Source organism: Aythya ferina (assembly GCF_964211825.1).
Source record: "Aythya ferina genome assembly, chromosome: 9".
In the NCBI taxonomy this organism is placed as follows: Eukaryota; Metazoa; Chordata; class Aves; order Anseriformes; family Anatidae; genus Aythya; species Aythya ferina.
The window spans coordinates 13,520,864-13,544,342 of NC_140305.1; the positions used below are offsets into that span (position 1 = coordinate 13,520,864).

Genomic DNA, 23,479 nt, shown 5'->3' on the forward strand with positions numbered 1-23,479 from the left:
CTTGTTCAGAACCCAGTACAGTCCATGAATCATAAAAGACCATTTTTTATGCTTTTGTGGATGATTTATTGCTCACTCCCTGGGTGTTGTACAAGAAATGCCCCACCTGTTCAGGTTTGGTTATGCAGATAATATGGTGCCATAAATAAATATATGACGTAGCTCAGTGCTGGCTTGCTCCAAGACTGGAAGCAGTGAAGGTCATGCAGGTGACACAGAATTTGCTGGGGCAGGATGAACAGCTCCAAACAGCCCGCTCGGTTAGGAGAGTCAAGTCCTTCCTCACCATGCCAGAAGACTGCTGCTTCAACGTGCTGAGCAGCCATGGACACTTCTTATCCTTCCAATATTTAAGTCTGTCCTAGGAAAAAAAAAAAAAAAAAAAAAGTATTGTGGACAAAAAAATTCTACCACGATTCTTTATCAAAAAATACATGCACACATACATGCACATCTCTCTCTCTCCTATATACAACAGTAAACCAGTATTTGAGAGCATCATTGAGAACTTTGAACAGCAGGATAATAATGGCAATGAATTAACACAGAAAATGGGTTCCATTCCCTCCAGGTAATTGCTTTGTTGTTTATCTGAGACGGTGATTGTAGCGCTGAGTTTGTGGATCTTGGTATGTAAAGAAGAAGGCTAAACGTGACTGCTGGAATTCCTCTGGCCACTGCACAGCCCCGGGTTGTCTGCCAGCCCTGGCTCCCTCCCTAGCACTCTCCCCATACATAGCTGGAAAAAAAAAAAAAAAAAGCAGTATGGAAAGTTCCACTTCCCCAAAAGAACCATTCATGTGTAAAGCCTGCATTTCAATCTCTTATGGTCAGTGGTTTGTGAAAAAAAAAAAAAAAAAAGAATGTAAACAGCCTGATCTGGAAAGAACAGGTTGTATCAGCTTGACTTTGCAGGAAGCAAATCCTTTATTTTTCTTCTTTACCACCACTACAGATTTTCTCTATTTTTGCATCTTCTGATACACAAACAGCTCAGGTGGGGAGCATTTCACCTCCTGCCTTGTTTGCTAACAACAGCATCGTTCCCTCCAATTAACCCTCTCTTAACTAATGCAGCTCCAAGCTCTGGCTCACACCCACATTAGGTCCAAATGTCCATCCCACTCCAGGGGCACCACTAAGCTCATCCTAAGCCATATAAAGAGCCTGATGACAGAATGTCAGTCCCTTGATGTGAATTTTCAAGGAGTGGAAGACCATTTAGGAACACGCTGTTTCAAATCACTACTGGGAGAGACTGAGGAGCTATTCATTCTGGCGTTACTACTGCTGGGTCAGGGTAACATCGTACTGGGGCTCCTCTAAAGGGCCCTGCTGCCTGAGCTAGCTTTTAGCTAGAGGAAAATGCAGAGATGGTACGATGGCAGCAGTGTGGAGGCCTGAAGACGATCAGCTCCTCCCCGACAGCCCTTGAGGAATGAAGGGAGAGGTACAGGGTGCCTTGATAGCAGAGAGATAGAAGGGATTGAAGAGATCACAGGGTAGGGATAAATACTGACAGTGCAGGCTGTATGGTGGTTGTTCTGTCAAAGCATTCACGTGGCAAATTGAGAGTTACGACCTTAGAACTGTGCTGCGATGGGTGCTGTAACGCAGGGCACTGAGTAAGCCACCATCCTTAATTCAGCTCAGCAGCTTGCAGCCTTGTTGAGAGGTGTTCTGAATAAAAATAGAAAAAAAAGAGACTCTTCAGGATGGTTTTCTTCCTGGAAAAGTGCTCTTTTTTTCCCCTCAAGCAAGGAAACAAAGTGCAAAAACTGGGGTTTGTGGAGGATCAGGCAAGATCCAGAATCAACAGGATTATCCCATAATAATCAGTAACTCCCAGGGGGTATAAAAGGCCCATCTAAACATCCTTCATTCTCCTTGCTGCCCCGAAGCGACCAAAGGCAGACGTGGACACACAGCGCATGTGGCGTGCTTGTGGGAGGGCACACAAAGTCTGAGAGAATTGCACGAGTAAAACCAAGCTGTTGTAAGATCGCCTTCCACTGCCACCAGGCCTTGTGCTGACTTCTGATCCTGTCCTACACCACTGGCTCCTTTCCCCTCTCACCCTCCTACTTGGGGAACATATTTTTTTCCTACACCTTTCAGAACCAGCGATCCTTCTGAAGGCCAGACAGAATTATTTTATTTTCCTGCTATTTTATGTAGGAGAAGGGAGCCAAGGAAGCAGGAAATGCTCCCCTCGGCCTGGCTTCTGGCATCGAAGCCCTCCCAGTTACTGCTGCCCTGAGGTTAAACCTCCAGGAACCCTCTCTTCTCTGGTCTGGCCTTCCAGGACTGCAAACCTGTCCCTGCAGCAATGCCGATGTGTCCTTGGGACAGTCTGGCGGTGGCATCGCTAGAGAACCCACAGCCTGGAACTGGTGTGGGTTTTTTCAAGCATGTAGGATCAAAACCAGTGAGGAAGGGCAACATTTTCACCTGGAGATGGTGGTGTGGTGTGCCTCCTGTGCCCCCGAGGCTTCACTTGTACACCCCAAAGGAGATGCCTCCTCTGACCGATGGCACTTCACTACTAACTCAGAGTAAACCAGTGGGAAGAAAGCTGAAACACCCACACACCGCGCCATGGAGGCAAACAGGACACGAAACGTGTCTAAACCGTTTCCTTAGCTGAAGCTGTAGAGGAAGGTGGCTCCGGGTTGGGACTCTAGCCAAGGCTTTAGGAGGGCCACTTGTGAGATTTGCTCTGACGCAGGCACCCAGCGTGTCCTTGGGCTTGCATCCAGACACAAGGAGCTCCCAAAAACCAAAGTGCAACTGCCGTGCTGAAGACCAAAGCAGCAAATTCTGCTGTAGCTCAACCCAAAGGCAACAGAACCGATCTCACGCCGCTCAGAGCAGACACAGGGGAAGGACAGACACCGATGACAGAGGAAGAACCATTCTATGCAAAGGGGCAGTTGCTAGCCCGCAGCTCGGGGAAAGCTGCATCAGCTCCTTACTCTGCCAGGGACAGATTCACACCCAAGCTCTTGAGCCCTTAGGAGGGACCACACTGCATAATCTGGCAGAAACTTTCCCACTTTCCCTTAATTCTCTTCAACCTGGTCCAGTGAAAAGCCAGAATGTAAGATCAACAGTGATGGGCGTTGACTCCCAAGACCTTGCATTTTCTGAGAAGTTCCCTTAACATAAACACCTCTCGAAGGGGCTGAAGACTTCCCAAGGAAAGCAGGGCTTCCAGAGGAACTGCAGAGTAGAAAGGTACCTGAAGGAAAACCCTGAGTAGCCCAACGAAGAGAGAGATTTCCAGTCTTTACCCACCCAATCAGTCCTGGGAAGGTGGCAGGACACAGCCCTTGGGCTGCGAGGCAGCCGTGCTGTGCTTGGTCAGGATGAAAGAGCAAAGGCAGCCAGAAGCCAATGCAGCCAGCCCAGGACCTCAGCATCTCAGTGTTGGGCACTGCAGGATCTGAAAGAGCACCGCTGGGATTCCAGCCACACCTCCTAGAGCAAAGACACATTTTGACAAAGGGATTCTGGCTAGAACAGATGTCTGCTTAAAACCTCTAGGTCACTAGAAAAGGCACAGACCAGGAAGTTCTGATTTTGAGCAAATTATAATAATCTATATTTACTGTACATATACAAGAAATGAAAACACACTATCACAGCCCACAGGGAATGAACGTATGGCTTTTTTTAGTGTCTTTTGAATTGTTTCTTTTATTAAAACAGGATCAAAACTCAGTTTCATTACAATTCTAACATAATGCTAAGAGCTTCAAAATGTGAAGAAATCTTTATTAGAAGAGTACTGCTTAGAGACAGTATTAACATCAATTTTTAAGTTACAATAGTTCACAGATACTCACAGTAACATGAGTAATCACAATCAAAAATCCTGATGAATAGTTTTTACCGCTTCTATGTGAGTAGTAATAGTTTTTACTGATTCTATGTAAGGTTTAAAGTTGTTTGTCCTGAAACAGGGGAGATGGCATTGTACTAAGTCAAACAACAGAACACACTCCTGTGGCAAGATCTACAGCCCACACAGCTCTGCCCCTGCATGGTCATTTTGCACATCATGCCACTTCTGCCTCCCGCCTTTTGTGCCGTAATGATGTGAATGGCACTTGTCAGGTATCTCTGAGTCCTCCCCACATAGGCCTGCCTCTTGATGTTCAGCCCCATGTGCATGCAGGTCTCATGCCGTAAGGAACCCCCAAATGCTACGCACTAGCAAGGGCACTGCTGCTACCAGCAGGCTCTGGTGCTAGCCACATGCCGTGAACCCGGATTCCACCCTACCAACCTCAGCAAGGTAAGTGAGAATGGTGGTAAATATGTTCTGTTTTAAACAAACAATTCTACTTTCATAATTTGGCAGGTAATTTCAGACAAAGGCAATATAAAACTCCAAAGGTCCCTCCCTTCTGAAAAGTGGTGCTTGATACAGGATTTACGAGGCGTGACTTCTGATTGCACAGTTGTACCTCAATAAGGTTATTACGCAGATGATAGAGAAAGTCAACGGACTTTTTTTGATCTCACTGTTTGGCTGCAGAATGCATGCAGTAAACAAAACAGAACGGAAAGAAAAACAGCGATCACCAGAGCTTGAGATACGTAAGGAGTAAGTGTTCTACTGCCAACGCTAAACATCACACCCATGGTAGAAAAAGCAGGTGAGATTAAAAAAAAATCTGTATCTTTCATTTCAGTGTTCAGATTAAACAGAAAGCCTACACAGTGAAAACCCGTAAGGTGCTCTTCTTCAGAAAGAGCAGACACCCCTGAAAAGAGGAACCACATTCCTTTACTTGTTCCATCACACTAAGAAAATAAGCCAAAGAGCATTCTACATGCTTGCTTGATCTCTCAGTTTGGTGTTAAAGGACAGTTATCGAGATGTCATCCTCTCGTGATGGCAACTGCTTGCTTTTCAGAACATGTTGCTTCAGGAGCTGGAGGGCAGTGTCTTATATGGATTGAGGATCCCTTTGGGGTCTAACATGGCTTTGAAGCGCTGCATTAGAAAGATTGCCTCGCTGGGTTTGCTGTACTGAATGAACTGCTTTTTCTTGAAGCCCAATCCGTGCTCGGCACTGATACTGCCATTATATCTTGCAGTCCACTCATACACAAATGGTTCAATGGCATCCAGCAGGGAATGGCTGTAGGATTCTGCTGTGATGTTCAAGTGCAAGTTTCCATCTCCTGGAAGAAAACATCGCAGAGGTGAGTCTGTAAGAAAAACTCTGTAGATCTGCAATGAAGAATCATTGCTGTTTCATCCCTGTACTCAAACAACAGTGCCTTTCTTATTCACTGAACACTTCCTTCTAGAAGGAAGCGAACAGTCCGTCAACAAACATGCGGCCTCTCCGTGTGCAAGTAATTCAAATAGGATCTTTTTAGTACAATCTTTGAGGAAGTGTTCCAAGTTAAGCAAGTCTCAAATTCCCACTTCCAAGATTTTAACATTCCAACAACGGTGCTGCATTAATTATTCTCCCTGCACTCAGATGGCATGCTGAAGACTTCCCCAGCAGTACTGCCTAACGATGCTTGAATTTCCGTACAGTCCTTCATTACTGCATCTCTCCCTATTATACTTGTGCAGTGTTCTAAGGGCACTTTGGCACTGTGTCAACAGAAACAAAGAAAGCAGAGCATTTCCTTTCTCCGTTGGTGTTGCGTGTGATGATACTTAATTAAGCTCATAGTAGCTGGGTATTATAAACACACAAAGAAAGAAAATAAAAAACAAACTCATTCTCACTCTGGAACCTCTTCCTGCACTTCAGCAAATCTTCATAGTACACAGCTTAATCCTCAATGCCGACAGTTACCAAGTGCAGCCATTATTACAAAAATTTGTCTTTCAAATCATTTCAAATCAAGCATGCTGAAGAACATTTTTGTTTGTTTGTTGTTCTGTTCTTTTTTTGGGGGGTATGGGTTTGGAAACAGAACAGCTTTGCTAACAATTTACCTGTCTGGAGTATGTAAAATCAAAACAGTTTCAAAGCATTCTGACAAATGTACGAGCTGAAGGGATGGTTCACTAATTTTGTGCACTAATTTTATCACTCTCATTTGAAAAGCTAATGGCTCAGACATAACTGATCGCCAATATGACTAATCACTTTGGACAGGAAGGTGTTTATCTGCCAAAAGTGTCTAAGTACATTAATCACACCGATGGTCCAATTAAATAACCTAGATAATTAAACAGAAAGTACACAGCAAGAAGATACAAACAGCCAGTTGACAGTAGCTGAGTGGCTAATGGTTACGCTGCCCAGTCACACCTGTCAGTAATATATGGAACAGGCTGAAGGCAGTGAAGATCCTTACACATCCTTACACATCCTCCTCCTCTGATAGCTCTCAGCTATTTAGTCTTTGCCTCCCAGCAACCTAAAACCAACTTTTAGGAGCTCGTAGGAAGTGCACAGCAAAATGTGGAGCACACAGAAGAAACCACCTCCTTTCCCCCTTTCCCAGCACCTGCACTTACCCAAGTGGCCGTAGCCCACCACATTTTTGGCACTCTGGCCCAGCCGAGCCCTCATGTCAGTCACGAGATCATACAGCTTCCCCACAGGCAGGGAGATGTCGTATTTGTAAATGCAGCCGTCATGAGTGAGAGCCTCTGTGATCCTCTCCCGGAGGCTCCACAGCATCTGATGAACAAAGATCGAAGGAATCCTGATCAGCCAAGTTCCTCTTGTGTTCGATGTTTTGTGGCACGGAGGGAAGAAAAGCTTTGATTCTTTGCATGTAACATCAACACTTCCCTCGGTATCCTATGCCTCATAGGAGACAGTACTAATGCTTTCTTGGCAGCACTGTATGGTGAAGTGATACACCGACCCTTTAAGCTTGACAGTACCCCAGTTAGAAAAGAACAAGTGTCACAGCCACAGGCATTCTCTCCAAAGCTGCCTAAGTCCTACTGATAGACATAATTTATTAACCTGATGTTTTTAAAAGAGAAAACATCCACTGAAAACTTCCCATAAGGCCACTCAGCCTTCAGGGAAGAGGCAGCAGTAGGAACTATTCTCATAGCATTCTTAATCAATATCCCAAATAAGCTACCAGGTCATTCAGTCATGTTTATTTCAAACATCAAACAAGACAAACACTCCCTTATAAAAAATGTAGTTTCAAGGACAGAACCATTCCAAGTGGATTTGTGCAGGAGGAAATGATGACTTACCTTTATCTTCTTATCATCTGTTGCCACAGTTCCATCAGTGACTAATCCAGAAGTCATGGCCTGTTCTAGGAAGCTGTTCAATTTTTCTTCATCATGGGTTGAGTTAGAGCCCGAAGTTTCAATTAAAACATAAAAATGGCTGTCTGAAAGTCAAAAAGCATAAAATAAGCAGATGCTCTTCTGTGCTGTAAGCACAGGAGTTTAGTGCAGATTCTGGATCTTTTCCCAAACCTGATACGTTTTATAAGGTTTCTTTTCAGCCCAGAATCTCTTGTGCCAGACAGGAGTGCAGCTCAAGTGGCAATCTTATCTGGAAGGCACTTCACTTCCATGTTCTATCCTCTATCTAGCCACTGCTGTTCACAAAACTAGCAGTTTTGGGGGAACTGGTAGAACTAAAAAGTCATATATTTAAAGACTTTTACCGAGTGTATTTGGAATTGAACACCGGGTACAAAAATTAAGGGACACACAGAGTCACTCATTGACATACACATGTAAACTGGGCTAAAAATGCCCAAGCAGCATAATGTCTCATTCTGCAGCCCAAATGACACTATCTGTATCTCTTCTTTAGACAGAGAGTTATCAGCTCTGGTACCTCTTACTGGGCAGGATAGCTTGAGATGTTTCTCAACCAGTTCCATGCACTTCTCATCCATGAACTCATAGGCAGACAGGATCTCTCCCAGCATGGCTCTGCAGGTTGTAAAGGTTTCCAGAACCTGAGAGAAATTCTGACACCCTTCAGACAGATGACAAAGAGGAATAAGAAACAAAAGCAACCCCTCAAAACCTCATCAACAGTTTTTAAAATTCTACCAGGTTTCAAGTCACTTTTCCCAGTTCTAGGAAAGCTGAACCTTGTGTGGGTTTGGATCCCACATGATCCCTGTTAGTTCCTCTGATGGTTTGAGCTGGGACAGTTGTAAGAGCAGAACAACAGGAGGAGAGAGCAACTGGTCTTTGCTGTGGCAAGGACCTCCTCAACATCCTAAGACAGTTCACAGCAAAATGTCTGACCCAACCCTCACTTCTCAGCACTCAGCAAGAAGGCAACCCAGGATGAATTTAAAGGCCATTATGACAGTCCAGGCAAATTTCGGGGTCTACTGCACAGGTTTGTCAGGGCTTGGAGCCTACTCTTCCTTCCCCTCACCCCAGGAGTTCAGCTCCCTGCTTTCCAGGCCACATCTGTTACAAGCGTGCTGTCTGAGTAGCTAGCAGGCTAACCAGTGCTTTCTTCTCATAATTACTGTTCCCTTCCCCGCCTAGGAATCCAGGTGTGAAGTCATTAATATCACTTCCTACCTAGGAATGCCAGATTCACAGCCTTCGGCTTCTGAGGGCAGAGTATGGAGACAGCCGTGATAACTCCCAAGGTCCCCTCAGATCCGATGAAAAGCTGCTTCAGATCGTAGCCAGTGTTGTCTTTGCGCAGAGACGCCAAGCAGTCCAGGACTGTGCCATCTGCCAGCACCTGTGAGGACACGGAGATGCCATGCACCTACACAGAAATGTGCTGCAAAAAGCTTGTCTGCTACCAACCTGGTGAAAGGCTACCACCAGCCTTCATGAGCAGATACCAACTGCAGGACGTTCCCAGTCTTGTCACTGTTCCTTGTTTCCAGCTCTCTCCGTTCTTCTTACCCTCTATATCCTACCTGAATCTTCCCACAAACTTTCCTACCTCTGTTTTGTGGTTTGTTTGTTTTTTTTTAATGGTGCTGTTTACACATGTTCTAAAATAACAGAAGCCTGAGCTTGTTCTACTTTTCTCACCAGTGGTGCACAAGATCAGCCATTCTTTGCAGCCCTAGATCCCATTGTTCAATTTATTTTCTATTAGATCTCTCCCTCCAACACCATAAATCTTCTAGAATCACAAATGCCAGCCTTTACACACAGAGGCACAGGCAGAAGCAAGCTGAGGAACAGGAAGGACTCTAGGACAAAGCCAGCAGTCAAAAAAAACACAAAGTGGATGGCTCTATTGAAAACTGGATGAGCAGTCAACAGAGCACGTGGCAGGATGGACTTAGCAGAGCGCTCCAGAGACCCACCACTGCACAGAGGAACCAACCTGACGCAGGTAACAGGACCACCAAACCTCTCCCTACCTCCTTTTTGTTTCTCTAGATAAGAACATCATCCCTCACTGCTTCTGTTGGTAAGGACAGAGGAGGAAGCTGGAAGCTCCGGCAGCAGTACCAGATGCTACATGCACGAAGGCACTTGTTGGCCCTTCCCAAAAGGAACGGTGAGGAGTGTGAGCCTGAAGAGGAGCTTTTGTCTATGCAGCAGAGAGCCGAGAGCTACAACAGCAGGAAGCAGGGGAGAGGGAGAGGTGCAAACACAGAGGGAGCTGCTGGCTCCTCGCCTTACCACTTCCAGTCCTAGCACGGTCCCTCGGAGGGAGCCGTACCTCAGGAGCCGCAAGCCTCCAGCATTTGTGGCCACGTTACCTCCGATGTGGCAGCTCCCTTTCGCTCCCAAGTCAAGCGGCATGATAAACCCCTGCTGCTCCAAGTACTCGTTGAGTCTCTCTAAGACGCAGCCAGCTTGGCACACGAGGATTCCTGGAACAGAAACAAGCTGATGCCCAGGAAGAAGGGGCTCCTGAAGAGGCAGGACAAGCATCAGCAGGTGCAACCACTGCTTCCTCCAAAATTTTCTGAGGTTCAATTTGAACTAGCAAGAATCCTGTGCTTGCTACAGGGCACTGTCCTACCCCTCCTCAATCCCAGGGGAGTTTTGCCATTGTCTTAACATCTGATCATGCCCAGCTCTGGACACATGAAATTCAGTGACATTAAGACTATTTCTGCCCAGTGTTCCCCTTCTTGCTGTCTTTAACAACTGAAATACTCAAAGCAGCCTAGTTCCTAACTTTCCAAACCCAAACATCCTGCAAGTTTTCCCCATTCCTCCCTTATCTGTTAGTGTGGCTCTCACACGCCTCCTTTACCACCACCATTCTCCCCCCGATGGGTTTCTCCTTTAGCAAACAGGATATACATGCTTTTCTGCTCTCTTTCCTCCTCTTTCCGCCACCAGATGTTTTATTACATCTATTACTGTTAACAACTAATGATTACATCAGCAGCAGGAACCTGGAGGAAACAAATCTCTGATGTCCCTTACGATGCTGCTGGGCTGAACCTTGCCGATGCTGCAGTTACAGCTCCCAGAAGAATGTCCAGGCTAAAGCCAGGGGCTCGTTTCCGTGCACCACGTGCCTACAATATTTACCAGACACGGTGTCAAAGCTGATGATCCGGTTCATGAGAGCGGTGGAGAGAATGATCTCATCGAAGACAGGAACGCTGCCCCCGACAAGGCCCGTGTTACCCCCCTGCGGGTTCACTGCCAGGTTCCTCTCCGAGCAGTACCTGGAAGGAAGCAGGTTTCTCAAGTCTTACATCACTGAAGGCCATAATCCAGTCTATCAGAAAAGTTTCACTTCCCCATGAATAGGTCTTGCTGTGGGAGTGCTCAATGCTCCTTAAAATTCAGCAGTGCTCCATCTAAAGACTAAATGGATAAAGAGGGGCAGTTTCATTACAAATGTGGGAAAGCACAGCTCCTCTCTCCCCTCACTCCAGCCCTGTGCGAAGGAATGAACACTTGGGGTCATCCCCTCAAACAGCCCCAGATCTGCCATGCAGTATTTGGAAAGCACACCTCTCTCTGTTTATACATTTATTCAGCAGTCTCTGCTAACAGCTTCCCCAGAGGGTTCTGACAGACGATCTCTGGCAGCAGTTTAAGACATTACCACCCTCCTCCTCCTCTCAGGAAAGAAATGTCCCGTGGGCAATGAAGTCTGTGCATCTCTGCCTCAGCTGCTCCACCCTCCAGCACGAAGTGCCACCCAGCACAACCTCTGCCAGCTCGCCAGAGTTCAAGGGCAATGGATGGCACAAGCTGCACGGCACCAGCAGCTATTTGGAAGTCCCAAGCTCTGTACTTTTGTTGCAAGAGCCAGGAGCAGGTGAGCAGCTCCCTGCAGCCTGTGGCTCTCCAGCCGAACAGCACCCCACAGACTGATGCTCAACTGCCCCTGCCCTTGCATGTCTGAACTAGGGCAGCACTGCCACCGCTTCACTGGACCCAAAAAGCTTCTTTTCCCTTTTTCTGTGGGCCTCTCCCTGAGCCCCTTCAACATAGCTGCTCATGTCGAGGGCTGGTAAAATGTCCAAATTTTGACAATTTCGTACAAAAGGCAGGCGTTACCTGAGAACTTGGGACACCTCCGCTGCCGTCTGCGGCTTCAGCAACAGCTTGCTACAGCCTGCAACGAAAGCAAGGGGTGCTTGTGGCAAGTCACCTGCTGCATGGAGATCGGAAAGGACAAAGTGGCAAGGGATGCAGGAGATGGCAGCACTCCTCCCTGAGGCAGACACTTTAATGATTTTAAACCAAACGTTTTTAACAGCGGGCCTTCCCTTGAAGTGCTTCGCACCTGCCCACGGACCTGGCTGTCGGCGTGGACGCCGGGAAACGTCTCCCTGAATTGTGAAGGGCGGCCCCTTACCTCGGACCGACCGCAGCCAGTCCACGTTACAGGGCTCCAGCGCCTCCGGCTCCGTCAGGGCTCTGCCCGGCAGCAGGCGCTGGAAGAACGCCACGTCCCGGGGGCCGAGGCGGGAGAAGGGCAGGCGCCGCACGCGGTAGCGCTCGCTGGTCAGCGGCACCTCCCCGAGGCCGGCCGAGGCCGTGCGGAGCCCGCGGCCGCCATGAGGAAGCCGCGGCCCCCTCGGGGCCACCCCGGGCGCCTTCCCCGGCTGTGGCGCCCAGGCAGCGCCGCCCGGCCGCCATCTTAGCGCGGCGCAGCGGGGCCAGCAGGGGCGCAGCCACGCCATGGCCGCCCCTGGGGCGAGGGGAGGCCGGGCTCCCGCTCGGGTTCAGGCCTCCGGAGGCGGCAGAGAGCGGGTGTCCGGCCCCGGAGCCGCCCGGCCGAGCCCGAGCTTCAGCGAACGGCTCCCCCCGGCCCGGGCGCTGCTCGCGGTCCCCTCAGCGCCTCACGGGGCAGAAGGCGGCCATGTCCCGGCCCCCGCCGCGGTCCTAGCGCCCGCCCGCCTCCGGCCCGCTGCCAGGCAGCCGCACAGCTCTTGTTCCCAAAAATACTTTATTTGTAAATCAATATAGCCGTCATCTCTGACAAGATCCAAAAATACAGATATAGATTTTACTTTACATTCTCGTTTTTCTTTTTTTTTTAATAAAAAGCTTTATAGTCTCTTCCATTTACAAAGGGAACACAGGTCGGATTCTTTAAAAAAATAGAAGAATCGGGTTAAAGTCGCGTCACCGCCAGTCAGGATGAGCTGCGATAAAGCTGGACACCACAGTGTATGCAGGTGCTTCGACAATCTTTAGTGGAACATTCCTTTAAGTATCACAGTCTCATTCATCCTTCTCCTTAAAGCATATTTAACGCCGTACATTCAAAATTCAGGAGAAAGATTTCAACTCTTTAGTGACCAAAAATGAAGGCTACTGGTACTCCCATCTACAAGAGTCTCTAAAGATCTCTAAACCCAGGTGTAAACAGCCAACAGATGCTCTTGAGCCCGTGACAGCAGCTGGAGGCTCTGTGCTGGTGTGTTGGCGACAGGACGGTCTATTGCTGGTGTTGGTGCGACGGGCGGACACGTTGGAGATGTCCCAGCATAAAGAAGAGTGTGGGTCACCTCAGCTCTGCTCGTGATTCCTAGTGAAGAAGCATCTTTCCTTTTGAAGACTGATGCTAACTTCTAGCACTTTTTTTTTTTGCTTTGCTGGTTAAAATGGAAAACATCTGTTCTTCTGAGCTGAGGAAAGCACTTGCTAACAAAAAAATTTGCTGTCCTACCTGACCATCTTTTTTGAGTTTAAGGCAGCCAGCTTTGCTCTTATTCATCCACAGCTGCACATTCCCATACTTGCGTGTTTCCAGCAAGACCTCCAAAGAGGCGCAGTCTAACTTTGAGATTGTTTCAAATCAAATGCTTCATCTATGGTGACAGCACTACTATTAAAGCCTTAGGAAAAAGGGGAAAAAAATTGACAATACCATTGGACGGAAGGGGAAAATAAGATGTGAAACAGCATCACCACTAGCCTTCAGGACACGGTTACACTCTTACATTAATCCAGTGTAGCAGATCAATGAGGTACAGGTCTCACCCACTGGTTACTGAATTACAGGCTGGCTCATGAGGTATCACAAGCGAATTTACTCTCAAAACAGAGGCAGAAAGAAGAGGGCTGACTGTACTTCTACAATCAGGCTTACATGATTGTGCTTCTTCTCCCCCTCAATCCCTTTCTAATTCATCTGTGTGGCTTTGGGGTGCTTTTACAATGGCAACAATGAGAAATGTACATTGTCTTGTAAACATAACTATGGAAACTTCATATACAGCATGGAGTGATGCAACCTAATACGGACATGTACAACATCACACTTCAAACAAGAGGGCCCTGGAGACAGGCCTTTCTGCATAGGGGACGCAATAAATCAAAACATTCACAGAAAACCTGTCTCATTATCAAAATGTTTCTGCTGCAACAGTTCTTACGTACCTGTAGCATCTACAAAACCCAGCAGAGCAAAGCAGGAAAGGAAAACAGGCAAGAGCTGTGTTCTACTTTCACTGCAAAGCATAAGTAAGAGGGCTAGGGTAAGAAAAAACAAACAAACAAAAACAACAACAAAGTTCTTTCACAAGCTGTTGCCAAAGTCCAACTAGAACAGTGTTGTTGTTTGTGTGTGTGTTTTGTTTTTTTTTTTTTCCTCCCCACCCCCCCCTCCGTACTGTTTCTTCAGATTGCTTTTAAAGCAGAAGAAAAGCTTATCTGGAAGCATTTCCAACAGTCTGCACCAAGAGCGCTGCACAGTGGTATGCCAAGTAACACAGCCCTGCACAGAGCTGCCATAAACACCCATCACAGACAACAGCCAGGAGAGTTCATGAACCTCGGTCTGTCCTGCTGCAGGCCTTTGGTGTTTTCTCCCTCCCCTAGCAGAAAAACCTTTACCCACAATATTTTTGTGTAGGCAATTAAGCCCCAAAATCCAGGATATATCTAAAGACAATACTTATCTCTGTTCTTCCCTCAACTTCTGAATCTGCTATAACTCAGAGGAAAAAAAAAAATTGCCGAAAAACACACAGAAAAACTGTAGTTTTCCTACTCCTGATTTCCTTCTCATCCTTCTGCTGCAGCAACTGGCATGGTGATGACAGCAAGGATTCACATTCAAGATCTGAAAGGCAGCTTAAAGAAGTCAAGAACAGGCAAATATGCCCCTACTAACAAGGCAAGATGTCATTTTAAAACATTCCTACTGAATTGCCTTCTTCAATAACACAGCTTCATAGCAAATTCTATTAAAACACCACAACCTCCACCAAGCTACCTCATGGCCACCTTTCTTTCAGCTTTGCCACACCATCACAGGAATGTACGCGTTATCCTTGCAGAGGATTCCCTTAAAGCTTCTTTTCCTGATTTACTGAGGTGCAATACAGACATACACAAGAAATAAAAATAAGGCCTTCATCTTCTTTTATGAATAAATCAGACCCTCTATAACAATACTCTAGGTTTCAACTTCACAGTAATGTACTTAAATTTCCAAAGAAATGAAAACTGACAGGAAAGGTAACTCACTCTCTCAATACTACTGTCACTAAGAAACACTGCAGGACAATTCCTGTGAGATTTAAAGCTCTTGTCCCAGAAGAGACAAACCTTTTATAGGAGGCAGAAAGTCAGATGTTTTCCTTCTCTTAAGGTTCACGTGAATGCAAGCAAGATCAAGTAAAATGATGGCAGTGCAAAGTTAGACAGAAGAAATGCCCCAGAAGGGAAGATACAGTCTTATCTCCATCCCATCCCTACCCTGTCCAAACTAAGCACAGTATTTGGCTTTGAGGAAACAGACATTGGAAACAGCTGACCAGCTTTCTTGTTCCTCTGTACAACAGAACTGCAGAACAAATGGACTTCACACCAAAACTATTCCTCTTCTGCAGGCTACAATAGAGACAATTCCTTTTTCTCTACCATGCTAAGCTCCAGGTAACTGAACGACTTCAGTGATGAAAATGCACCATGAAGCTACAGGTATCTCATGTTCCTGCAACGCCTTACGTGGTTTCACAGACTCCTATAAACTAGCAGACTTACAGCTACTGGCTGCCCTAACACTTCCTAGTAACACTGATTACAGTGTTGTGCAAGAGTAACATAAATAAAATCCCTGTGGCAGATTCCCTCCCTCCCACAGTCATTTTCTTATGAAAGAATAGGAATTACAACTGGCCACTGGACAATTAAATATCGTATCAGAAAAAGGAAGAGGGTAGGTTTTAAAATCAAAATGATGATATTGCAACTTGAAGGAAGGAATATATTAAAAAAAACTCTTCTAGCCTCAGAGGATGTATTCCCCTCAACTCCTTACTTCTTTTTCTTTCTTTCCTGAACACAACGTGGACAAAACCTATAGCGAAAAGGAAAAAAAAAAGATAGTAATTAGTTCCTGAAGATAACAACATATCACTCAAGAGCTCTTCCTATCATTTGGAAATGAGCAGGGGTGGTGGTGATTTTTAACCAATAGCAACAACTTCATGACATATAGGAAGACTGGGCAAACAGGAAAGGAATTGTGCAGACTCTGGTGAACAGCACGAAAAGACCAGAGCTGCCCCTCATAGCCATGATTCCCCCATTTCATTCACCTAAAAGTTACTCCAAGTAACAGAGAAAATAAGATATTTTCCTCCAGTTCATTCCTTCTTCTCCCTCCAGTGACTCCAGTTCAGTTCTACTTCAGCTTGTTTCTGATAAGCTTCTTACAGATAGATGACAGGAGCCCATCAAATAGAGATATTTACATCTCAAAGCCTGCTTACTGAAACAATCAGCATTTAACTCAGTGGCTAGCCATTAAACTTCAACTCCATGCTATCACCAGTTTACTTCAGTATCTGATTGGAATGCAGTGACCTACTGCTCTATGCACTTGCACGCTTACAATTATTCCCATCACGCTGTGTTCTGTAAATAAACATTTTAGTCATGTTATTTGTCCCCACTTAATACAGTAGTGCAATTTCATTTCCTCTTGAAAATTCACTTTTCTTATGCTAACTGAGGAGTGTGGCGTTTTAATTGCAAAAGAGAACAATTACACAAAGTTTTTGTCCTTTGAAAAAGAAAGTACAGAACAAGTGTGTGACTTTCGAAGATGGGCACATAAGCAAAACCTAAATAGAATTCTAACACTTTTTTTTCCCGTAAGTGGGGAAAAAAAGAATTATTTTCTCAACCTTAACCACAACAACGGTTGCACAGAAATACAGCAAACGTGAGATTTAAGATGTATGTATTACCACAAGCCTAATCTCATGAACAGCTCTACTTAACGTGAAAATTTACATACACCCAGGTCCCTGTTTTGCTCCCACCAAAATCTATGGCAACTAAGACTCCCATGGAAGCAGCCCCCAGTAAAAAAGTTCCCCTTCTGCCTTCACAAAAACGCAATCTCAAACCCTACTGGACGCAAAGCTCTGATGACAAGAGCGACGTTCCTTTGTCAGGAAGGGTCACAATAGAGTTTTGATTCTTTTTGTGATTCTTGTTGAGGGAAACTGTAGCTTGAGAAGAGTAAAAAGCCTGTGCATCCTCCTTACCATTTCCCTTTTGGTTTGGTGGTGAGATCCACACAAGCAAAGTGGAACCATTCAATCGGGCACTGCAAAACAAAGAAAAAATCCTCAGAAGAGATGCTCAGAGTTTCACAAGCATTATGTTTGTTTTGGATGATCTAATTGAGCAAGTACCCCCCTCAGATTTCACAGTGCTGTGATGTTGCAATCATCATTTCAGAAGACACAGAGCACCTTTTGACAACAAACCAACTGCTTACATCTGGATTGTCACAGCCGATCATTTCTCCGTAGGACACCTGGTGACACAAGCAGTAGGTGGGCTCGTTGGGGTCCACTGGCATGTCTAGGACATCCGAGGGATGCACTGACAGGATGGTATCAGCAAACTCAGAGCTGTAGACAAGAACAATTTGAGGACAAAACACTTTTCAGTTATGGACAACTATACATTTCCAAGATCTAAATCCCTCTTGGGAAAATTAGTTTTTAACAATATCTTCCTTAGAGCACATTGAACCCACTTTAGAGTTTAATTACATATCCACATATTGTCCGATAATTAAAAACATAAAGCAGGTCTGATCAAACACAAAAATATGAGCTCGACTATAAAGATTAGGAGAATGATTTGTAGATGACATGACTAAAGTAACAAAATGAACGTACAACTCACTTCTGTTTGGAGGGCAGAATAATCTGCCCTTTTTTCCCCAGTCCATTTTTACTATATATTCTTCTTTCTCTGCCAGACATGAGGGAACCCCCTTGCTCTGACAGGAGCTCTGACACATCAGTAACACATAATAGAAGATACATTCTTTTCTTGCCCCTCCATTTAGCCAATTGAAGATATTAGAATTAATTGGGTTTAAAAATCACAGGATGGAGGTGACATGCTTTCTTCCTTGCCTCACAAAATGGAATTATGTTATTCAAGACTATTCAGGACACAGTTGTTTGAAAATAACCACAAAAAACTCCCCAAGATTTCCATAACAGCAATACAACATCAGTATTTGTCCCAATAGGCAAGTGTTTCTTTGCAATGAATATTGCAAGCAACATTTAAAAATAGCCGCATGACAAAAATCAAAGCTATTTTCTACCAGCTTGCCAACAGCAACACAGGCTCTGATCTTGTCCTTCCAGACAGAGGGCATTCCAAGCACGCCGAGTTTCCACGCATCAAGCAAGGAGTTAATTAACAAATCTGACTTGTCCTAAAGAGGACTCTAATGAAATATAGTTAAGACCACAATAACCTAAACACCACAGACATCCTGACAGGAGAGTAATAAAGGTAACATGAGTTTAGAGAAAATTCATGAAATGTTGAGCCAAAGTCACCAGAACTGTAGCTGGGTGCCTTACCCTCCTTTGAGTTTCTTTTTCTTTGGTGTATCTTCTTCAGATGTTCGCCTGCCTCGACCACGAGAGCCTCTTTTGTCTTTCTGACTCCGTCCCTCTATAATAGAAAAAAAGTGCTGCATTGTTTCAGCTTCTTTAAATAACAGAAACATCCCCAGGTATTTTACTTTTGGTGCATTTGTTTTGAAATCCTTCCACGACATGTAATTCAATACAAACACCGATTCTGAAATATACATACACTTTTCTGCCACAAACACGCCAAGCTTGCAAGTAGTATTACTCAGTGCCAAATTCCCGTGTTTGCAGTTCTGGCAATTAAATCACTACAGTGCAATGTTAGTGCATAGTGTCACACAAGATTTAAACAGCATCACGTTTGATCAGATGCGAAGTAATGCAGATTTAAAAAATAATATTTTTAAACATTTGGCCAGTTAATTGGTTACTCAGCTACTGACTGAACTTTTATCTCCACAGATCCATACTCCTCATCTTACCCTTTATTTCATGGCTCAAAGGCATAAAGCTGTGTTGATGTTAACTGTAACCAAATTTCACCATAGTTATAGGAGATTTCCTGTATACATTACAGAAACTGGCATCTTCCTTTACCTCTTAATTTTCCCTGCTGTTCTCAGCTTGACTAATATCTAAATCCAGTAAAAGCAGGAAAATAAGCAGATGTCTTCTCCAAAAGATCTTAGAACTTACTCAGTAATAGATCAAGCCTGAAGCCAACTGTTAAACTCAAGAGGTGTAGGAGCCATGGGCTAAACATCAGTTCAGTTTTGCCTCATCTTGCAGTTTTGCGCCACCTCAGGGCGCTCTGACAAGGACAGAGAGCAGGTTAGATTCCAGCACTAGATTTTTTCCTTTCCCCTGTTCATTGGCGAGCACAACACTGTAAATATCTGAAGAGAATTCACAAGTACAGGAGAGCACTGTAGCCTCCTGAAATGACAGCCAAACTCTGTATTTCAGCCTCTCTGGTTTGATATGATCCATGCTGGAAAAGGCTGTCAAACACACAACATTTACGCACTTTTCAGGCTTCGTGATCCAGGGTTTTCAAAGTCGCTGCCTTCCAGTTTATCTTTCAGATCTGCTTCAAACCGTGCCAAGTCTGCATCCAGCCGGCGGATATGCTTATCCACCTGCACAGAAGAGGAAACCACAAACTGAATTATTTAAAAAAAAACATTCCTAAACCAAGAACAGGAAGGTCTAGTAACTTGGCTGCTATCAGCACGAACAGGAATGTAAGACTTGAAGGCAAGGCATGAGAGGTGTACCAAACTGGAAAGAGGGAAATGGTACATGCAAAGGGAATTAAAACAAACAGAGAAAGAAAAAAGCTGAAGCAAGCTTGCTAAAAGCAAGAGAACCCAATCCCAATGCAAGCAAAGAGAAATAAAGGAAAAGGGGATGAGGGAAGGTGGCATAAAGGATAGTCAAAGCAACTAGACTAATGGTTTGCAGAACAAAACAAAATGACAGAAGATATTTAGAGACTGTTTTCTCCTGGCCATTTTAAAAATACATTATTCAACTGATATCCATTAAAGGTGGCAACATTTTCTCTAGTATTTCACTCACAGGCTACTTAATGAAATTTAATAACAAATACAGGCCATCTTCAATATTAAGTCAGTACACGTTATGTAAGTATCTCATAATACCCTGGTGACAACAATGTGGCTTACAGAACACAGATGTAGCAAAGGTGTTTTAACTCTCCTCCCTCACCCCCAAACCATGTTGCTGCAGTACCTATTCATGAAGTTAGTGTTCATCTAGGATGCTTTTCAATCCCTGTGAAATAATTTCCTTTCCTGCAGTATTTGACATCAATAAAAAGTACTCCAGCTGCAGCTATCACTTTTAATTAGAATCCAAAGCATCTCTAGAAGCTACATAAAACATGCTAAGAACAGATAAAAAGGATTCCCCTCCCTTAATATGCACCTATGGGATAAAATAGAGATAAGAATCACTCAAGGGACAGATAAACAGACAGGAGAAGGTGCAGAACAGGAGAAAAGTGGAAATCTGCATCTTAAGAAAAGATATTTTCTCACTGCAAGTTTGACATCTAGTATACAGCCAAAACAGCAGAGCTGACCGGTCTCCATGCCTCTGTCACCTGGAAACCCAAGAAACTGGGAAGATTTCCCTCTACTCCTCCACAATACAGTTTTAAAGCTGACCTAAAAAACGTTGTTTATGATCAAGACCAGCCCTAAATGAATTAGTGGGTGAAAGGGGAGTGGGCGGGGTAAATATGCTGTCATTATTAGACAGCAGATGTGTACTTCTGATAAAGCAATCTCCAGCCTTTAATCAGTAGAGAAGACTACTTGACACTAAACCCAGGAACACTGGGGAGGCCTTTTTTTCTTTTGGGGGGGGGAGGATAACAGTAAGAAAAGTAAGCTTGAAACTAATATCTTACTTTGCTTCAGTAAGATATTAAAGGAAAATGCACCAGGAAAGAGACATACGGATGCTGCAGAAGCACCTCTCAAGTCTGTCACCAGCCCCAGCCCAGATTATGATTGTATTTACAAGTCTCACTGGTTTTGGTCCTCACCATCTCGTACGTCTGCATGGCCAGCTGTACTTTATCGTCGCTGTACTCCTTACATTTACTGTAGGCACTCTGGATTTTTTTCAGGTGTTCCACTCGCTCCTCGGGCAACATGTTCTTCACGGATTCAATGTATTCTGCTGCAAGACTGTCAATTTCTGCTTTCTTATCTGAAAAGCAGAGACATAGTACACATACGTGAGAAAGCCATCTTCCAAAGGAAGTATTTTTACCTTCTACCTCTCTCTAGTATTTAGAAGACCCCTCCTGAGAGTCTTTGGACTTGCCTTAATTCTTTAATGCATTTACCTTTTTTTTATTAAAGATTAATTTAAAGGCATACTGTCTTCAACACCTATGGTATGGTGCTGGTTTTTTGAGCCTTTTGCGGTTCAGAGAGGCTCAGTTAAGACCAGAAACTGAATCAATAGGTTCACAAACTTCAACCTCTCTTTGCATATGAAGAACACTGTATTTGCTGCACGGTTCTGTTTTAATGCCTCAAATTGAAAATCATTAATGTATAATCACATGTCAACACAAAACCTCAGAAAAAAGAAGGAAAAGAAGCCTTAAAGGCATGCAGCAATCTACAATTCAGTAGACATGAATATAAGTATGTCTGACAGCAAGGATGTCCAAGGGGCAATCAGGTACAGTGACCACAATTATACATAACTACAAATTAGCAAGCAACAGCTGAAAATGAAGTCCCGTGCCCAGTGAGCTGTAGGGCTCACAGAGAACCAGCATGAGACTGGCTGAGGGAAACAGGGAACCTCCTGAGTTGGAAGGGACCCGCACAGATGACCGAGTCCCACTCCTGGATGCATACAGGACACCCAAAAACCAAACCGTGTGTCTCAGAGCCTCGTCCAAACGCTTCTTGAACTCCAGCAGCTCGGTGCCGTGACCCTGAGGAGCCTGTCCCGGTGCCCGGCCACCTCTGGGTGCAGACCCTTTCCCTGACAACCTCCTCCAACCCTCCCCTGCCCCAGCTCCATGCCGTCCCCTCGGGTCCCGTCGCTGTCCCCAGCGAGCAGAGCTCAGCGCCTGCCCCTCGGGAGGGAGCTGCAGGCTGCCCCGAGGCCTCCCCTCACCCTGCTCGGCTCCGGGCCGCACAAACCCAGGCAGCAGCCCCATTGCGCCCCTTCCCCTTCCCCTCAGCCCCCCGCGGCTCCCCAACGCCCGCCGCCTCCTCACGCACCTTCCGTGCGCTGGTCGAGCTCCCGCATCAGCTGGAAGTTGCGCTGCAGCTCGCAGGGCAGGTTCTCGATGCCTGAAACGAGCACAGAGCCCCCTCAGCGCCGCGCCTCCCCCACACCACGGCCCCGCCGCCCGCCGCCCCCCGCGCCCGGCGCTCACTGTCCAGGTAGTGCTCCAGGTACATGGCGGCCGCCATCTTGTGCCGCCCGCCCCGCCCCGCCCCGCCGCCGGCCGGCCCCGACCTCATCACGTATTAATGAGTTGCCCTCTCCCATTGCCCGCCTCTTCCTGCATGTTCACAGAATTTCACAGAATTTCTAGGTTGGAAGAGACCTCAGGATCATCGAGTCCAACCTCTGACCTAACGCTAACAGTCCCCACTAAACCATATCCCTAAGCTCTACATCTAAACGTCTTTTAAAGACCTCCAGGGATGGTGACTCCACCACTTCCCTGGGCAGCCTGTTCCAATGCCTCACAACCCTCTCAGTAAAGAAGTTCTTCCTAACATCTAATCTAAAACTCCCCTGGCGCAACTTAAGCCCATTCCCCCTCGTCCTGTCACCAGGCACGTGGGAGAACAGACCAACCCCCACCTCGCTACAGCCTCCTTTGAGGTACCTGTAGAGAGCAATATGGTCACCCCTGAGCCTCCTCTTCTCCAGGCTGAACAAGCCCAGCTCCCTCAGCCGCTCCTCGTAGGACTTGTTCTCCAGGCCCCTCACCAGCTTCGTCGCCCTTCTCTGGACTCACTCAAGCACCTCGATGTCCTTCTTGTAGCGAGGGGCCCAAAACTGAACACAGTACTCGAGGTGCGGCCTCACCAGAGCCGAGTACAGGGGGACGATCACCTCCCTCGCCCTGCTGGTCACACTGCTTCTTATGCAAGCCAGGATGCCGTTGGCCTTCTTGGCCACCTGAGCACACTGCTGGCTCATATTCAGCCGACTGTCCACCATCACTCCCAGGTCCTTCTCTGCCTGGCAGCTCTCCAACCATTCCTCTCCCAGCCTGTAGCTCTGCTTGGGGTTGCTGTGCCCCAGGTGCAGGACCCGGCACTTGGCCTTGTTGAACTTCATGCAGTTGACCTCAGCCCATCGGTGCAGCCTATCCAGATCCTCCTGCAGAGCTTTCCTACCCTCAAGCAGATCGACACACGCACCTAACTTGGTGTCATCTGCGAACTTACTGAGGGTGCACTCGATGCCCTCGTCCAGATCATCGATGAAGATATTAAAGATATTAAAGATATCCATGAAGGGGCGGGGCCACGCTGCCCACCCCTCACAACGGGGCCCGGCGCCCCCTCTGTGCCTCACGGGGACGCTGCGCCTGGCGCCCCCCCGCCCACCCATCCACCCCACCGCGCGCCTTTTGCCCATTCTCCCCATTTTTTCCCTCAAAACGGCGGGTGACCACCAGACCACCACCCTT

The 23,479-nt window shown here is 46.1% G+C and overlaps 2 protein-coding genes across 4 annotated transcripts; both read right to left on the reverse strand.

The window, feature by feature from the left end:
* Window positions 1-3,653: 3,653 nt before the first annotated feature.
* On the reverse strand, window positions 3,654-12,218 carry D2HGDH (D-2-hydroxyglutarate dehydrogenase). Its single transcript, XM_084529675.1, has 9 exons — window positions 11,745-12,218; window positions 11,444-11,501; window positions 10,460-10,599; window positions 9,593-9,786; window positions 8,519-8,687; window positions 7,809-7,952; window positions 7,208-7,350; window positions 6,503-6,668; window positions 3,654-5,196 (listed from the first exon to the last, which is right to left on the reverse strand). Exons 1-9 carry the CDS (start codon window positions 12,070-12,072, stop codon window positions 4,937-4,939), a joined length of 1,602 nt encoding a protein of 533 aa, XP_084385801.1. The 5' UTR covers window positions 12,073-12,218; the 3' UTR covers window positions 3,654-4,936.
* A 103-nt stretch (window positions 12,219-12,321) lies between these two features.
* Window positions 12,322-23,316, reverse strand: ING5 (inhibitor of growth family member 5). Of its 3 annotated transcripts, none has more exons than XM_084529684.1 (8): window positions 23,235-23,316; window positions 22,047-22,118; window positions 20,843-21,009; window positions 19,295-19,406; window positions 18,253-18,346; window positions 17,139-17,274; window positions 16,903-16,964; window positions 12,322-15,704 (listed from the first exon to the last, which is right to left on the reverse strand). In XM_084529684.1, exons 1-8 carry the CDS (start codon window positions 23,299-23,301, stop codon window positions 15,662-15,664), a joined length of 753 nt encoding a protein of 250 aa, XP_084385810.1. In that variant the 5' UTR covers window positions 23,302-23,316; the 3' UTR covers window positions 12,322-15,661. The 3 variants fall into 3 exon arrangements, with proteins under 3 accessions (XP_084385810.1, XP_084385811.1, XP_084385812.1); XM_084529685.1 differs by lacking the exon at window positions 23,235-23,316 and adding an exon at window positions 22,205-22,279; XM_084529686.1 differs by lacking the exons at window positions 16,903-16,964; window positions 23,235-23,316 and adding an exon at window positions 22,205-22,279 and having other exon boundaries at window positions 12,322-12,795; window positions 17,178-17,274.
* Window positions 23,317-23,479: the final 163 nt, after the last annotated feature.

Bases quoted from the DNA above. Each gene is read 5' to 3' on its own strand.
- D2HGDH (XM_084529675.1), bottom strand. From the start codon at position 12,072: ATGGCGTGGCTGCGCCCCTGCTGGCCCCGCTGCGCCGCGCTAAGATGG. The intron at 7,953-8,518 runs GTAGGAAGTGAT...ATCTGTCTGAAG, and splicing joins TGTGAATCTGGCATTCCTAG to GGTGTCAGAATTTCTCTCAG. The intron at 7,351-7,808 runs GTACCAGAGCTG...TTTGACTTTCAG, and splicing joins GCTATCCTGCCCAGTAAGAG to ACAGCCATTTTTATGTTTTA.
- ING5 (XM_084529684.1), bottom strand. From the start codon at position 23,301: ATGGATATCTTTAATATCTTTAATATCTTCATCGATGATCTGGACGAG. The intron at 22,119-23,234 runs GTAAGTTCGCAG...TGCTCGTTTCAG, and splicing joins GGGCATCGAGTGCACCCTCA to GCATCGAGAACCTGCCCTGC. The intron at 19,407-20,842 runs GTGAGGACCAAA...TCTTCTGTGCAG, and splicing joins CCATGCAGACGTACGAGATG to GTGGATAAGCATATCCGCCG.